The 18,677-nt window shown below is 36.0% G+C and overlaps 1 protein-coding gene across 15 annotated transcripts in view; it reads left to right on the forward strand.

Moving 5' to 3' along the window:
- The window catches only part of Ubap2 (ubiquitin associated protein 2), a 103,886-nt gene that overhangs the window by 31,690 nt on the left and 53,519 nt on the right, over positions 1-18,677 (forward strand). For 8 of the 15 annotated variants that reach the window (XM_046457139.2, XM_046457140.2, XM_046457147.2 and 5 more), the window contains 4 exons: positions 8,418-8,495; positions 11,947-12,057; positions 15,689-15,845; positions 17,672-17,749. In XM_046457139.2, coding sequence (XP_046313095.1) covers positions 8,418-8,495; positions 11,947-12,057; positions 15,689-15,845; positions 17,672-17,749 — 424 coding nt within the window. Of the gene's footprint in view, positions 1-3,483; positions 3,621-5,406; positions 5,487-5,874; positions 5,914-8,417; positions 8,496-11,946; positions 12,058-15,688; positions 15,846-17,671; positions 17,750-18,677 lie in introns of those variants that run through there. The other 7 variants (XM_046457146.2, XM_058578080.1, XM_046457144.2 and 4 more) reach the window with 5 other exon arrangements.

Here is an 18,677-nt window from a genome sequence, read left to right on the forward strand (position 1 = left end):
AAAAAGAAAACAACAACTCTATGACTCTGTTTAGTTACTCTCCTGCCAGGTGTTTAAGACCAAGTTGATTAAGCCAGGCATGGTAGTGCATGCCTGTAATCTCAGCAAGTTGGGAGACTGAGGCAGGAGGATCCTAAGTTCAAAACCTCAGCAACTTAGTGAGTACCTAGGGTCTCTAAGTTCCGTCTTCACTAATTTTTTTTTTTTTAAATGTTTTGTGATAGGGTCTTACTAAGTTTCTTATCTGCAAACATAATAAAAAGGGTGGAGATGTGGCTCCGTGGTTAAGCACTCTTAAGTTCAATAGTTCAATACCTGGTACCAAAAAAATAAAAGGCTAAGTTGGTCAAAATTAACTTTTTTCTTATCTACGATTATGAGTCAGCTGAGATTTGTCAGAGATCACCCTTGGGAACTTGGGAGAAGCCTCTGGGCTCTTTTAGCTTTCCTGTACCAGTTGTGCTATCTGCCAGGATTGGTCCATGTCTTGCTGACTATATGTGGTTCCCATCAGGGACACTTCCCTTTCCAATGACCATTCTTTTTGCAGATTATGCACTGATTTTATTCCTGTTCTTTAGGGTTCTCAGAATCCTTCTAATTGGGAAGTCAGGTGACTCGTGGAGTTGCAGGTCCCTGTAAAAGAGTCCTATCTTTCTCTGAGTTCTGGATGACTTTAGAGGGCAAAGTCTGAAATATTGGCTGATTCCTCCCATTCCCAATGCTTTTACTTCCTTGACTTTGCTCTCCAAGTTTTGGTTTTAAATATCTAGCAGGCCACTGTCACCGTTTTGAAGTGTTAGTATAGGGTTTTAAATTTAATGTCTATAATTTTGCAATTATCCTTTTTGTTTGATTAGATTTAGTGTCAGTTACTTAGTCTAAGATGATAACATTGGTACAACATCAACTAAATTTAGACTTTAATTGGATTTGGTTGTTTTTCCATCAGTGCCTTTTTTCTGTTGTAGAAACAAATCCAAATAGTGGTAATTTCTTTTTTGGTTCTTTGGTCTGTGACTGTTTTTTCATGGCGTTTCATGATAATTATACTTTACAAGAGTATTTAAGAGTCTTTTTAAAAATATTTTTTTAGTTGTTGGTAGACACAATATCTTTATTTTTTTATTTATTCATATGTGGTGCTGAGGGTTGAATCCAGCACCTCAAATGCACTAGATAGGCGCTGTACCACTGAGCCGCAACCCTAGTCCCATTTATCAATCTTTCAAAGGTGAATAATTACTATTTTTGTGTGTTGATGTTGGCAATGAAACCCAGGGCATCTTCCATGCTATGAAGGCAAGTACTCTACACTGAGCTATATCCTCAGCTAAAATAATTCATATTTTTATTTTTTATTCTACTTGGTTATAGATGACAGCAGAATGCATTTCAATTCCTTGTACACAAAAAGAGCACAATATTTCAATTCTCTGGTGGTACACAAATTTAAAATTTGGTAGGCTTCAGTTACTTTTGTTTTTTGCTTTAAAATGGAGTCTCACTAAGTTGCTTAGGGTCTAACTAAGTTGCTGAGGTTGGCCTCAAACCTGAGATCCTCCTACTTCAGATGCCTCAGCCACTAGGATTACAGACATACATCACAATGCCTAGGGTCAGTTATCCTTTTGAAGTTCAGATTAACCCATTTTTGATTAGTGCAAGGTTCTTCAAGTAGTTTGAAAGTGGTCCAAGTGGTCATTGATAGTGTCTTCATAAACTGCTATGATAAAATATTCCAGTCTTATATTGTGTATTTTTTGCTTTGTAACTTGAATCATCCATTGCTGTAAAGACCCTGGTTTATTTTAGTTGGAAATGATATTTGGCAGCTTTAATTTGGTAACAGAAGATGTTTGTTGTTGTTTTTAGATGTTTTTAGTTGTTCATGTACCTTTATTTTATTTTATTTTTTGGTGGTGCTGGGGATTGAACCCAGGGCCTTGTGCATGTGAGGCAAGCACTCTACCAACTGAGCTATGTCCCCAGCCCCTGGACCTTTATTTTTATTTATTTATATGTGGTGCTGAGTATTGAACCCAGTGCCTCACACATGCTAGGCAAGTATTCTACTGATGATCTATAACCCCAGCTCAAGATGTTTATTGTTACTGGTTTGGTTATTGTTTTCAGGGCTCTTCAGTGGACAGGGCTATGAAATTTTTTTCAGGTAAAATGCCTCATGAGTTAATGATGATTTTGTTTGATAGTTTTGTTTGTTTTGGCAGTGGTGGGGATGGAACCAAAGGACTTGCTCATGCTAGGCAAGCACTCTACCACTGTGGCACATCCCCAACCCAGGGCTCATAGGTTTTGATTTTTTTTGTATTGCATCTTATCATTTCCACACTGATAATCCTGGTTCCCTCAGAACTAGGAGTGGTATAATTAGAATGTCCCTAAATTACTGACTTGCTTTGTCCCACTTTATGTAACATCTAATAATGCTAATACTACCTCTTTTTTTTCTACTCTTATTCCAATCTGTCTTTGACCTAGTACTGATCTGAATTACACAGGAATGGAATTGGCTCCTTTTACATCCCAGAATCCTATATCAATGTTAGCTTGTTTTTATAAATGATGTTCAATGTGTCAGTATTTAACACACTAAATATAAATGTTTACTCTGCAGAGTAAAAAGGTGTGCATCAGTCTATTCCTTTTAAGATTTTTTTTTGAGTTTAAAAATTTTAACTTTATTCCACCTATTTTTATTTATTTATTTATATTTTTTTTTTGTAGTTGTAGATGGACAGAATGTCTTTATTTTGTTTATTTTTATGTGGTGCTAGGGATTGAACCCATGCCTCACACATGCTAGGCAAGTGCTCTGCCACTGAGCTATAGCCCCAGCCCTATTCCACCTATTTTAGATGGGTTAATTGATAGAACAAATGTCTAATCAAATATTTTCTATATACATTTTCAAGGAAATTGCTTTGGTTATTGTTTTGGTTATTGCTGGGTTCATTTGATTTGAGATTTTTTTTTTTTTTTTTTAAGTTGTGAGGCTGGCCTGAAATTTGCAATCCTTGTGCCTCAACCTCCTGAGTCTCTTGGATTACAGGCATATGCCCCCATACCTGGTGGCACTTTGTTTTTTTTTTCATTAGTAATAAAAATTATTCCATAGTCAAGAGGCACACTCTGTATGAACCTTAGAATTGTCTGCTATCCTTTTATATAATAAGGAACTCATAGCCATACTTTTGTAGTTTGCTGCCTCATGATGTTTCTCAGTATCTGGAACCATTTTCAGCTGCTATTACCAGCATCACACAACCAATTATTTTCTTGAATAAATTAGTCACTTTGCTAAGGTTCAACAATTTGTGTATGGTTTCTGCTTCTTGTTTTGGTCTTTGGGATTGGAACACTAGGTACATTCTGTACCATTGAGCTACATCCATCTCAGCCCCTGTCTGTATATGCTTTCTTCTATGTGACAGTTACTACGTGATCTTTTCCCTTTCACAGCCTTGTTACAAGACCACCTCTATTAGTGACCTTAAAAAGTGTATTTTGTTTGAAAACGGTGGCCTTCAATTTAAAAAGTAATAATGTGGAAGTCCAAGTCAGCCTGAACGACAGGCTGGTGCATCTACTCTTTTCAGGTAAAGCCTGTGAGACTCGTGCATCTGGAAGTTGCGCAGTTTCTCTCCCTTTTTCCTTTGTAAATAATTGTATCATATCTGCATTGTTTTTGTACCCATTGTGTATTATAATGCTGTCTTAATTTTATCATAGTTTTTTAAAATTTTAATTTATATTTTGTTTTGGTACTGGGGATTGAACCTCAGGTGCACTCAACCACTAAGCCACATCCTCAGCCCTATTTTGTGCTTTATTTAGAGACAGGGTCTCACTGAGTTGCTTAGTGCCTTGCTAAATTGCGTAGGCTGGCTTTGAACTCGTGATCCTCCTGTCTTAGCCTCCAAAGCTAATAATTTTAATTTTTAATTCTTTTTAGTTTTACATGACAGTAGAATGTATTTTGGCAGATTATACATACATAGAGTATAATTTATTCTATTTAGGTTCCTGCTCTTGTGGTTGTACATGATGTAGAGTTACCCTGGTCATGTATACAAATATAAGACTAGGAAAGTTATACTTGATTAATCCTACTGTCTTTTCTATTTCTCTTCCTCCTCCCTTCCCTTTGTTTCCCTTTGTCTAATCCAGGGATTTCTATTATGGTCAGCTAGTTTTAGTTTCACTATAAGTATTCATTTGGTATTTACCATCAGCACTAAATATCAATGTCTCATCATTTTGGTTATGTCAAATCATTCTGTTAGGAAAGGATCATGGGTATAACTTACGCCCTTTATATTTGAGTATAAAGTAAGTTTTGTTGGCTCTAAATTCTGGGCTTTTATTTTCTTTACATGTCTTAAATCTTGTTCTCTTTCTCTCTCTTTTTAAATTGTGGTGCTGGGGCTGGGGTTGTGACTCAGTGGTAGATTGCTCGCCTAGCATGTGCGAGGCCCTGGGTTCAATCCTCAGCGCCACATAAAAAATAAAGTAAAATAAAGATATTGTGTCTATCTATAACTTAAAAAAAAAAGACTTGATTTAAATTGTGATTCTGGTGATCAAATTTGGGGCGTCTCACGTGCTAGGTGTTTACTCTATCAACGGAGCTATATTCTTAGTCCTGTTTTTTTTTTTTTTTAATTTTTAAATTTTTATTTTTTTTTAGGTGTAGATGGACACAACACAATGCTCTTATTTTTATGTGGTGCTGAGGATCGAACCCAGGTCCCTCCCGCGCTAGGCGAGCGCTCTACTGCTGAGCCACAATCCCAGCCCCCCCCACCCCCCCACCTTGTTTTTGAGACAAGGTTTTCCTAAGTTGCTATGAGTCTTGCTAAGTTGCTGATGCTGGCCTCAAACTTGTGATGGTCCTACCTCAGCCTCCTGAGTCACTGGGATTACAGGCGTGCACCATTGCATCCAGCTAGTTGACATTTCTTTAGACTCCTGTAATATTCTACAGTTTCTTAGTCTTCTTTAATATTGGCAATTTCAAATAAATGTAGATCAGTTATTGTATAAAATATTCTTCAATCTTGACAATTGTAAGTGTCTGACGGGAATAATATGTAACATCAGTCAAGTTTTGATTTTTTTTTTTTTGTGTGTGTGTTTTTTTCTATTTTGCAGTACTGGGGTTTGAACCCAGGACTTTGCACATCTAGGCAAGCAGTCTGCCATTGAGCTACATTCCCATTCTTTTAAAAAATATGTATATATTTAGTTGTCCATGGACCTTTATTTTATTTATTTATATATGCTGCTGAGAATCGAACATGGTGCCTCACATGTTAGATAAGTGCTTTATCATTGAACTACAACCTCAGTCCCATTCACATTCTTTTTAAAAATGTTGTACAGATGGGGTCTTGCTAAGTTATCCAGACTGACTTTGAAGTTATAATCCTCCTGCCTGAACTTTCCGTTATATGGGATTAAAGGTGTGTACCATTACACTATCATGCCACAATGTTTAGTGTATTTCTTTTAGAATATCATACCTAGAGTCACATGATGTTTGCATGTTGCTCATTGAGGATGTTGATTTTCATCACTTAGTCTGGGTTTTGTCCACTGTCTCTATTATGTTTCTTCTAGAATATACCAGTATTTGGGGAGATACCTGAATATCTTGTGCAAATACTCTATTCTTTATCAAACATTCCCTTTTAAAATTAACGTCTGTTAACAATTCTTATCTGAATCAGCATATATACTGTATTGTTTAAATGGTGATGTTTAAACTCTATTATCTTTCTGCTTATTTGTCTTTTTAAATCATGTTCCATATTAATGGATATAATTTTCTTTTTATTTATTGTTTTGCAGTGTTGGGGATTAAACTCACATCCTCTTGAATAATGATGGGTAGGTGTTATACTATTCAGCTACACCTCCAGCCTGCAATCAATATATATTTGAATTTTTGTCCTTGCTAGTCAAATAAGAAATAAAAATTAAATGGATGCAGTAGTGCATGCCTGTAATCCAAGTGACTCAGAAGGCTGAGGCAGGAGGATTGCAAATATGAGGCTGGACTGGGAATGTATTTCAGTGGTAAAGCTCCCTTGGGTTCAATCCTGAGTACTATAAAAAGAAAAAAATAAAATTTAATTTAATAGCTGGGCACAGTAGTGCACATCTGTAACCCCAGTGACTTTGGAGACTGAGGCAGGAGGATTTCAAGCTGAAGGCTGGTCTTAGAAACTTATTGTGGCTCTAAGCAACTTAGTGATAACTTGTCTTAAAATAAAAAGAACTGGGAATGTAGCTCAGTGGCGAAGTATCCCTGGGTTCAATGCACACACAGAAACAAAAAAAAAATTTAAGCCAAATTGGGGGGGGGGTTCAACTGTGTGTGCTGGGTATTGAACTTGTAAATGCAGCATATATTCAATACTCTTTATCAGTGAGCTACGTCCCCAGCCCCTATACAACATTTTTGTTAATTAAAGTGACCTTTTTTTTTTTTTTTTGAGTTGACTCAACTAATTTTGGGAACTGTTTTAAAAAAGTAGACTTTTTTTTTTTTACTGTTGGTTGTTTATACATCTTTGTGTACTTTGTGTAGAGCATTTTTAAGTTAGAGTAACTTACATATTTTTTAGATTGAAGAGTCAGACAGTGGAGTGTATTGATTGGTACTGGCATTATGAGCAACCTCTTCAAGTATGCATTTAGCACCAGGGTCACTGATGATCTGTTTTCATTCAAAGAAGTTTGCCATTACACAAATTCAAATTATATCGTGAACATGCTGTCTTTCTAGAGTTTATCTTCACTTTTGGTTTTTCCTTTTACCTCATCCATTTATCTTTCGTGCGGTTGTTTTTTTGGCTGTAGGGCTGAAATTTCTCAGTTATGGGTCAGGGGAATTCTTATCTGATGTGCAGTAGGTATAATGGGAGTATATTTAAGGCCCTTACATATACTGGGAAGGATTGAGGTAAAATTGTTAGTAAATGTGACACTGAGTTTCTGTATGAATATCTTTCTGAGTATAATGTTGCAACATTGTAGCAGATAAACTGAGGTCATAGCAGGCATAGATTGGCATGACAGAATTGACCATTGCATTGACCCGAGATGACCACAGCTCCTAGAGTTTGTATAATTATACACCCAAATGGACTGAAAAGGTCTAGAGAGAAAAGTGTTCTATGGCGAAAAAATGCCATCAACCTTCCCCCACTTTAGTTGAGATTACTTGATTTTAATGCAGTATATATTGAAACCTAAGATGAAAAGCTGTTCATTAGTTCCTTGTGGTCTTTTCCCTCTAAAATCATTTACTAAACTGTTTAGCTTTTAAAATATTGTGTTAGGAGTTAATGCGAACTTTAGTTAGGAAGGACTACTTAAGGAGCCAGGCTTGGTGATGGGTTCTTGTTATCCCAGCTACTTAAGCTGGAGCAAGAAGGACTGCAAGTTGTAGGGCAGCCTCGGCAACTTAGTGAGACCCTGTTCCAGGGTAAAAAATAAAAAAAGAGCTTGGGATGTAGAGCAGCCCCGGGTTTAATCCCCCCCATACTGGGGAAAGGAAAGAAAGGTAATTTAAAAAGCAAACAATTTTGAAAGAATTTTAGATTTACTAGAAAGTTGTACTGAGATAGAATGAAGAATTTCTGTATACTCTTAATAATTTTGCTGTTGTAATAATAATGATACCTTTATCAAAACTAAGATACCAGTTAGGTACATTATTACTGTTGAGTCATCCGTGTTCTGTTGTCAGAAAGATCACAAGGGGAAATCTTAAAATTTAGTAATTTGGTTTATGAAAACAAAGATTTTGAATGAATAAAGTAACTGGAAGAGCATTTTCTGCAGAGGCAACTAATTTTAATGTTTTAGCTTTTAATTAAAAACTTATAAAGTTATGATTTTAAAAAAGGGATGACTTTAAAAATATTTTCTGTTCAGCTAAAAAATATAACCTTTTGTCTTCAGAACTGATAAAGGTATCTTTTTAGAGTTGAGAGCAGAGATTTCTTTGCTTTTTTGACCCCAGAATGGTTCCAAGCCTGTGTCTAGCAGTTTGTTTCCATTGTTTGTTCTTCTTTCTCTTGTGCTGGTTCCCCCACCTCCTCAAGTGAAAGAAAACCCAAATAAGTTGCATGACCAATAAAGATGAACAAGAGCTTTAAGTCCTTTCCAGAGGAATGTGTCCTTTTCACTATTTAATTTGATGGTTTTTATCTTATGGGAATGGGTTGTATATAGTTGAGATCTAAAATTCAGAATTTTTTTGTGTTAGTTTATATTTCTATTACTAGTGGTTAGTGCTTGAGAGCTTTATCTTTTGACCCAAATTTAGCATTTAACTTACATTTTTCTTGCTCAAATCTTTACCAATTGTATGTGCTTTCCAGGCAACAGCTGAACAAATGCGTCTCGCTCAAATGATCTTTGATAAGAATGATTCAGATTTTGAAGCTAAAGTTAAACAGGTATGTTTCCGGCAGAGGATATGCTGATTTTTGTAATCTGTTTTTAATTGTACTTAAAAGGATAATTTCACTAGAGGTTTTAGGTTTTTTTTTTCCTAGGCACAGGGGAACCAGGGGTACTTCACCACTACTGAACTACATCTCCTACCTGTTTTTGTTTTTCATTTTGAGATAAAGGTCTCACTAAGTTGCCAAGGCTGACCTGGAATTTATGATCCTTCTGCTTTAGCTTCCCAAGTAGCTGGGATTATAGGCGTGTGCCACTGTGTCTTGCTTAAGTAGGCCATATCTGTGTAATTGGATTTTTTTCTTTTTACATCTTTGTTTTATTTATTTATTTTTATGTGGTGCTGAGGATCAAACCTAGGGCCTCACATGTGCTAGCAAATGCTCTACCAATGACCCACAACCCCAGCCCCTGTGTACTGGATTTTGCACTTGTGATTCAATAATTTTATTGGCAGCCTTGGAAAGGAATGTATTAATTTTCTTAACAATAGAATCTTTTTGAGTTAATAAGTTGTGTTTACATGTAAACATTTGGGCTAGACATTTACATAACTGTGTAGAGAAAGTATATTTAACATTTGGTATGTTCTCAGGAAATTTTGTTTAATACTATGGAAGAGTTGAATTGCATTTTAAAATATGGATGTGATTTCAAACTTTAGTTGGAAAAATATAAGTTAGCCAGGTGTGGTGGTGCACACCGGTAATCCCAAAGATTTGGGACTCTGAGGCAGAAGGATCACAAGTTCAAAGCCAGCCTCAGCAACTTAGTGAGGTTCTAAGCAACTTAATGAGAACCTGTCTCAAAATAGAAACATAAAAAGGGCTGGGATTGTGGCTCAGTGGTAGAGACTTGCCTGGCATGTGTAAGGCCCTGGGTTCGATCCTTAGCACTACAAATAAATAAATAAATAAATAAATAAATGTCTATTGACAACTAAAAAATTATTAAAAAAAAAAAAAAAGGCCTGGGATGTGATGTGACTCAGTGCTAAATCACTCCTGGGTTCAATGCCTGGTAGCAAAAAAAAAAAAAAAAAAAAAAAGTGTAGGGCAATGTCTTTATTTATTTATTTTGTTTTTAGAGAGAGAATTTTTAATATTTATTTTTTAGTTTTCGGTGGACACAACATCTGTGTTTGTATATGGATCGAACCCGGGCCGCACGCACGCCAGGCGAGCGTGCTACTGCTTGAGCCACATCCCCAGCCCCAATGTCTTTATTTCGAACTTCAATGGGAGGTCTTTTTTTGGGGGGGGGCGGTCTGTTGGGGTGTATTGGGGATTAAACTCAGGGACACTTGACTACTGAGCCACATCCCCAGCCCTATTTTGTATTTTATTTAGAGACAGGGTCTCACTGAGTTGCTAAGTGCCTCGCTTTTGCTGAACTCTTGATCCACCTGCCTCAGCCTCCCTAGCTACTTGGATTACAGGTGTGCCCCACTGCACCCAACTGTGGGAGATTTTTTTAAATAAATTAATCTTAATCTCAAGCCATCTTTTGTTTATTTTCTTACCCCTCAAGATTCTTGAAACCAAGCTGTACCTCCCATCTCAGTGTCAGGTATTCTTGAGCAGTCCTTAGTAGTTGTATTCTGATCATTGTTCTTTGGACCTCCTGTCCCATAGTGTACTACTTTACAATGTGGATTCTTTGTTTTTACTTGTACTTGTTGACAATAAGCTAGTAGTAATTTTTTTTTTAAGGCCACAGAAACAACTTATTAAAAAGTCAATTGGTTGTTGTGGTACATTCCTTTGTAGTCTCACTACCTCAAAATGCTGAGACTGGAGAATCTCTTGAGCTTAGGGCAACATCAAACCATCCTCTCTGTCTCCAAACTCCTCCATCCGCCAATGATAGAACTCATTCTCTGGAATGAGATCTAGTATGGGAGTACTTGATATGTACTTCTACATGTTTTATTGCCTTTTATCTGAATAGCATAACAGATAAACAAAACAGAACATTGGTCCATGAGTTCGCAGAGTGAAATTCTAACTTCAGTTCTATGTATTACTCATCTAATCATTGGAGAAATTTTAATGCTTACTGTGCATTTTAACAATTGCATATGGCAATGACTCTGACACAATTTTCCTGTGAACATGTAAGAATACACCATAATAAATCTCCACATCATGTACAATCACAAGTCTGGGATCATAATTAGAATAAGATGTACAAATATGTCAAAATATACTATCATGTATATCTCAAAAGAACAAATAAAATATATGTGGTAACAAACAATAACATGTGATAGACAATTTGTGATTGATAAACATTGATAAACATGAAATTAGTTGTAAGTATTCAAACATGGAGAAGCTATAGAGCATGTAGAACTTGACTAATAGGTAAAATAAGAGAAATGTGTAGGCCCAGGGGTGTATTTCAAAGAGCTGTGATTCTGAGATCAGGAGATGTGTGTTCTATAGAAGCTTTGCTATTAATTAGCTTTATGACCATAGACAAATCTCTGGAATTGGTAGGGTCAAGCTTTATGAACTTTAGCTAGTCTATATTAAAATAATTAAAGGTAATTAAAACATAATAGATAATTAAATCTCAGATTTGTTTACAGAAACTTGAAAAACTTGTGCTTAGTCTATGATTTTTTTCCAGTAAAAAAAATGCTAATTAGTTAGTTGATATTTCTTAGGTTATAAGTACACTGTTGAAATTACTTGAGAAATAATTTGCTAAGGAGTGTAGTTTGTGATAGTAATAGAACTCTACTTGTAAGATTTTAGGTTGTTAAAACTTAGTTTATATTTATTGTGTTTTAATTCAAGCATTGAGAGTCAGTGTATGAAATGTACCTGTGCAGAATGTTTGGACTGGCTTATCTATGAATGTTGGTTATGTACTTACATACAACCTTTTAATGTTTTTTTATTTTTTGTATTGGGGATTGAAATCAGGGGTACTCAGCCACTGAGCCATATTCCCAACCCTATTTTGTATTTTATTTAGAGACAGGGTCCCGCTAAATTGCTTAGTGCATCACTTTTGCTGAGATTGGCTTTGAACTCGTGATCCTCTCTCCTCAGCCTCCTGAACCACTGGGATTACAGCCACTGCTCCTGACTCTCTCAATGTTTTAGTAGTTCAGATTTTGGGGAATCCAGTTGTTCTGAAACTAAGTTTGAGTAGATAGATGATATACATTTTTGTGGGGCTAATTAAGAATCCTACTTCATCAGTTTGTAGGAGGGTTGATTTGTACTGTGATTCTGTTAGTGAAAGGATATGGGCTAGCCACAAAAAAAAACTAGTAAACCTGTTTTCTGATTGTAAACTCATAGGCTGCAAGAGTCCATTTTATATGAATGGATTGCATAATTTCTATATTTGTAGTAGAAATATCAAGTCCCCCAGCCCCCCCCCCCTTTTTTTTTTGCTCCCCTAACCATTTTCTGATACTTTGAATAGCTTATGGAAGTGACTGGGAAAAATCCGGATGAATGCATAGTGGCCCTACATGATTGTAATGGAGACGTGAACAAGGCTATTAATATATTGCTGGAAGGTAATTCAGATACGGTAAGTATTATTGTTTGATTTGTAATGCCGAGATTTGTATTATATTGTATCTTCATCTCATCTTGGATGGGGTAGGAGTTGAGGGAGATTATGAATGCCATGCTGTATTTGGGTACTCAACCACTGAGTCAAATCTCACCCTTTTTTACTTTTTTAATTTTTAAAATAAAAAAAAAATTTAGCTGCAGATGGACACAATATCTTTATTTTTATTTATTTATTTATTTTTCTGTGGTGCTGAGGATCAAACTTGGTGTCTCACGGGTGCGAGGCAATTGCTGTACCACTCAGCCATAACCCTAGCCTTTATAATTATTATTTTTTTATTTTAAGAGAAGATCTTACTAAGTTGCTTAGGTCCTTGCTAAGCTGCTGAGGCTGCTTTGAACTTGAGATTCTCCTACCTCAGCCTTCTGAGCTGCTGGGATGCGCTTGCTGGTCCTAGCCATATGTGGTGTCTTCAATGAAGTTCTAGAATGCAAAGATGTAAAACAGAAATTATTGATCTACTCCAGCTGTACACAGCTTCCAAAATTGTTTGGGTTGTAGACATTTTCACCACCTAAAAAAACTTCTCCTGATTCCCCAGTGCTCATATTTCATCTCCAATTTCACCTCTAACTATTACTTGTATCTCTAGTTTCACAGAAAATCAGAATTTGTTCATATATCTCTTTGCTTATGTGGGAGTGTTATGTGGACATACTGACAATAGTTTTTATCACACACACGCGGACAGTAAGGAAAAAAAAACAAAAAGCCTTTGTGGTGTGCTGGTTATGGTGGTGTACACCTGTAATCCCAACCTTTTGGGAGGCTGAGACAGGAGGATCAGGAGTTCAAAGTCAGCTTTGGCAATGGCGAGGTGCAAAGCAACTTAGTGATACCCTATTTCTAAATAAAATATAAAATAGGTCTGGGGATGTGGCTTAGTGGTCGAGTGTCCCTGAATTCAATCCCCCCCCCCCAAAAAAAAAAAAAAACCTTTGTGATGATGAACCCAAGGGTGCTCTATTACTAAGCCATACCTCCAACCTAAGTTGCTCAGCCTGGCCTCAGACTTATGATTCTATCTCAGCTTCCTTTCTGAGCCTTCTGAGTTGCTGGCATTATATGCATGCACCATTGTGCCCAGTAAAGTAAAAAACAAAACAAAACAAAAACTAAAAGTTTGGCAAATGTGTAGACATACTAGTACTCATCTCTTTGGTTTTAGGAAGGATGCAAGTTAAGCCACACCCAGCTGTTGTTAGCCCTGATCTCTTGATTTCTGCGGGTAAATTGCATAGTATCTCATTTGTATTTTTAAATTGAGCAAACTGTTTAAGAGCAGATTAAAACAAATAATGTTTTACCTAAAAGCCTAAATGAGGATATAAAGATGATTGTGTAAAAACGTACCTTTCTTGAGGCTGGGGATGTTACCCCATGGCAGAGTGCTTGTCTAGCATTTGTGACGTCCTAAGTTTGATCCCTAGCACTGCCACATACACAGAAAAAAATACCATTCTTGTCAGTGTTCAGGTTTAATCATGTTCTTTTTTTTAGGACAGGCCCTAATTGGGAGGTTGCATAAAAATGAACTACTATGAAAAACTGAAAACAGAAATGATGGTTTTTAGTTGATGTGTAACAAGCAGAATGGGATTTTTTTTAGTATAAAAATTAGCTAATTTGGGATACATATAACACAATTTGAGTGTAGAAGCATCAGGGGAGAAAATTCCAGGCTGGAGAGTACTGTTTACATAATAAACCACTAAATACATGAATTTGTTGGAAAACATCATGTTTTAAATGATAAATTCAAATTTTGAATAGTTTTTGTTCACTGACCTGTAGGGGAATGTATTTTCTAGGTTTTGTGGAATATGGGGACTATGTTTACTTTATTGCTAATGGAAGCTACATAGTGACTTAGTTATTTTCAAAATGTACTGAAGAGCACTACTCTCCTTCTATTAAAAAAAAAAAAAAAAAAAAGGAAACACTGTGAATAAACAAATACTTCCAAATCATTAACTGGAGGGGCTCTTTTCCTTTTTTGGTAGAGAGGTAATGCCCAGATACTGTTTCTTTCTTTTGCTTTATTAGCTCCTGTAGATTTCATTCCATTTCTGTGTCAGGTGAATTTTTAGTTTTTATTTTTTTGTCAATATTGATATTAAAGATTGAATACAAGCCTTACACTTGCTAGGCAAGTGATTTACCACAGAGTTAACATCCCTAGCCTGACATTAAAATTTTTAAATGTCTAGTTCTGTCTTGTACGAAGGTTTTATGTATAGTATGTGTGCACATGCATGGTTCTAGATCAGATTCAGGGCCTTTTTGGTGCTAGGCAAATGCTTTGCCACTGAGCCAAGTCCCCATCCCTGTTGAATTGAGTTTTAACTTCCCCTTCTTATTTGGGATTGAACCCAAAGGATGTGGTTCTCAGCTATGTATGAGATAGTTCTTGGCTGTGTATCAGAAAGTAGTACTGACATGTGATTCTCTCCCAAACAAAACTTTCTTCAGCACTCTTGAACATAGACATGTTTTCTTTAAAGATCAGAAAATAGCAAATTAGGGCCTGGACATAGTCAGAAAAGAGTATTCTTGTTTGGAGTTGACTGGGCTGTGAGGAAAGCCCTTTCAAAATCCTGATTTGCTTAGGACAGTCTGTAAGGCATGTTTTCATTCCTCCTCCTTGCCTTGTTTCTCACCTGGTTGCTGTCTGCAGCTGCCACAGCTATCCAGCTGTAATGACTATTTTCCCTTGAGTGTGGTGCAGCTAATTGGAGGGGACAGTGATGTAAACACTGTAGGGTTGCTAGGACTAAGAGTGTTTCATAAGCCATGAAAGCAAACAAATCTTGTTTTATTGGTTAACCTTTTCCAAAACAAAATTTTTACTTTGAAAATGTGTTAAGTAAAATGACCATGATATTTTGAAATATAATTTTTCTCAAAGGCAAATATTGAATATGATCACAAGTAGTAAACTATCAGTCCCTTGAATTAATGTTCTTGACTGTTTCTAGTAAGATGTGCTGGTAGCTGCTGGCAAAGCTTAAGGGATTGGAAAATAATTTTGAACAATCTGATCTTGAAATCTTGTAGTTAGTAAAATGTATCCAGGAGGACATTTCATTCTCTTATAAGTTCTTCAGACACATTCTGTAAGTAGAAAAATACAGATGGCAGAATTTCTCCTGGAAGTCTTTTATAAAATAATCTGGTTTATTGTGAAAGCCTGTAAACTATTTTTTTTTCTGTTTTTCTTTTTCCTTGATAAGTTGTTCAGAGACTTGATAAGGTGCTGAGGCTGTCCTGGAACTGGTGCTCCTCCAGCCTCAGCCTCTTCAGTTACTGGGAAAACTAAAAAATAAATATTAAAAAAATTCTCTCTCTCTCTCAAAAAAAATAATAATACCTATAAATATTTGTTCACTGTATAGCAACAGAGTTTAGCAAAACATTTATTGTCTTTCTTATCAGGAAGGTAGAACCATATGGAAAATAATGAAATGATATGCAAATGACTGGAAGTTGTGGATAGTTAGGTTTGAAAGATTCATCCATGCACCCTGGATAATTGTGCACACTTTTAATGACAACTTTTAATAAGAACTCTTCTTTTTGGTAGACTTCATGGGAGACTGTAGGGGGTAAGAAAAAGAATTTTGGTAAGGAAAGTTCAGAAAACAAAGAAAACAGAGAGAAGAAAATTGAAAGAGATGCAAGTCGTGGACGGGTAAACAACATACGAAAAGGAAGAGGTGGCAATCGTGGCAGAGAGTACTGTAAGTACTGAATCTTTTCTCTCCTCCTTTTTCAGAATTTTCATATATTCTGAAAAGCTGAAACAATAGTCCAAAGAATGGTCATAAATCTACTTTCTCAATGCAAAATTTCATCTAATAATTAATATTAGTAATGAGCTGCATCAGAACCTGTGAAGCAGTTTCCTGTCAGCACTAATGTGGGCTGTAGGTAGTTAATTGTACCTTGTACCTTAAGACTGTCACGGATAAAGGGCATTCTCTAAAAACATGTTGGAGGGATTGGGGTTGTGGCTCAGTGGCAGAGCATTTGCTCAGTATTTGTGAAGCTCTGGGTTCAATCCTTAGCACCACATACAAAAAAAATAAGCAAATAAAATAAAGACATGTTGTCCATCTACAACTACAAAAAAAAAAAGTTGGAGGTGTTGATTCACTGATATATGAAGCTGTTTTTTCTTCCCATTTACAGATAGGCAAGGGTTAGATCAGGAGGTAAGTTGAATAGGTAGAATTTTCTTTCTTTTTTTTTTGAGGCTTTAGTATTCATTCAGTGGTACACATCATTCTTTTATATTTTTTTAATATTTACTTTTTAGTTTTCGGCGGACACAACATCTTTGTACGTGGTGCTGAGGATCGAACCCGGGCCGCACGCATGCCAGGCGAGCGCGCTACCGCTTGAGCCACATCCCCAGCCCCTACACGTTATTCTTACTATGATACAATTAAAGATTTTCTTTTTTTTTAATATTTATTTATTTATTTTAGTTTTCGGCGGACACAACATCTTTGTTTGTATGTGGTGCTGAGGATCGAACCCGGGCCGCACGCATGCCAGGCGAGCATGCTACCACTTGAGCCACATCCCCAGTCCTAAAGATTTTCTTAATACTTTCCATTAGACCCAGATTTTGGCATCAGTTATCCTAAACAGCCCTTGAGATTTTGCTTGCTTATTTATTCCACTTATATTTACTAAGTAATAGATAATCTTATAGCCATATACCAATGCGTAAAACATTTAAAAAGTTTGCATTACTAATATTTATACTTTAATAGGGCTGGGGATATTGCTCAGTTGCAGAGCGCTTACCTAGCATGTGTGAGGCACTGGGTTCAATTCTTAGCACCACATATAAGTAAATAAAACAAACATTGATAACTAAACAATATTTTAAAAAATGTTAATGAAGGTAGTGTGACATGTAGCAATTATAAGTAAAATATTTTATATAACATTTTGACAGATACTAAGATTGAACCTATTGCCTTGTGCATGCAAGCTTGCAGTCTACCACTGAGGTACATCCCTAGGTCTTATACAGTATTTTAGTAGTGTTATGTAGCAACTATTCTGTTGGAAAAACAAAGGTAGAAAGAGAGGTGAAGATTATGAGGAAGTTTATGGCAAACGTAAATGTATTGAAAGGAAGGCCTCACTGAGACCTTATGTGATTATGTCCTGAATAGAAGTGAGGGGAACAGGGGATGCTAGTATCTCTTATCAAAATTTCTGTATTATACATAATTTTTAATGACAATATAGATGAGGAAAAAGGGAGACTATATGTTGACACAATCTGGATATTTCAAGTTTCCCAAGGACACAGTGTTTCTCTAGTATTGCTATTTTGCTGTTTTGTGCCTTTCCAGACATTGAGCTTAACTAATGAGCAAATTCTTTGTTATATTACATAGTTGTATAATGAAAGTGGCTAATTGAAGCAAACTTAATTTAGACTTTTTTTCATTTAGTCCTTGCTTTAATAGGTGTCTTGGTAAGGTTATATACAAAAGGTTTGAAACAAAACAGATTTTTCTGTTTTTTTTTTTTCTCTACTTAGTTAGAGGTGAAGAGAATGGGATTGATTCTAATCAAGGGGACAAACCTTCAGACCGTGGCAAAAGAGCCCGTAATAAAGGTAAGTCTGAATGAGTGTTAAGGAAATGGTTAGCGATGGGAGGAAGAAGGCAGTCTTCATTTGGCTCTGAGTAGGGATGACTGTGTACTCTGAAAGAATGTTTGGTCTTCTAAAATATTAAGATGCATTTACTGATGCCTGTGAATGAATTGCTTGGCTTATGTAGTTTTGGGAAACTTATTGATTACTTTCAGATGAACTCAAAAACTTATGAATAATTTAAAACTAGAAATTCCGACAAAAAGTCATTTGGATTATTATTTTTTTAATAGTCATGTTAGATTTTAATACATGTGTCTTACCTAGGTGATACTGTGTAAAAATTTTTTAAAAAATTTTGATGTCTATTCACTATTTGATTTAATCAAGGTAATTAATATTTCACGATGGCACATAAAATTTTTTTTGTGGTGATGCATTTGAAACATACTCTTAATTATTTTGGTATATATAATACATTATTATTGATTAAAGCCACACTATTGTTCAATAGATCTTCAAACTTATTCTTCCTGTGTAGCTGAAACTTTGAGTACGAACTCCTTCTACCCCAACCTTCAGTAACCATCATTTTACTCTCTATTTTTATTAATTCAACATTATCTATCTATTTATTTATTTATATTTTTGGATTTGCGGATTGAACCCAGGGCTTAAGGCATGCTAGGTAAGCACTCTACCACTGAGGTACATCCTGAGGCCTTTTAATTTTTTGATACTGGGGATTGAAACCAGGAGTGCTAAATAGTCAGCCACATTCCCAGGCCCTTCTAATTTTTATTTTGAGATAGGGTTTTGCCAAGTTTCCCAGAGTGACTTTGAACTTGCAGTCATCCTGCCTCAACCTCCCTAGTAGCTGGGAATATAGGCACCACCTTGCCTGGCACCTGTCATGGGTTTTGAATTTTTTTGTTTTTGAGTTTTAGGT

Source organism: Marmota monax, unplaced genomic scaffold (assembly GCF_021218885.2).
Source record: "Marmota monax isolate L192 unplaced genomic scaffold, Marmota_monax_Labrador192_F-V1.1 WCK01_AAM20220418_F8-fsc00069, whole genome shotgun sequence".
Lineage (NCBI taxonomy): Eukaryota > Metazoa > Chordata > Mammalia > Rodentia > Sciuridae > Marmota > Marmota monax.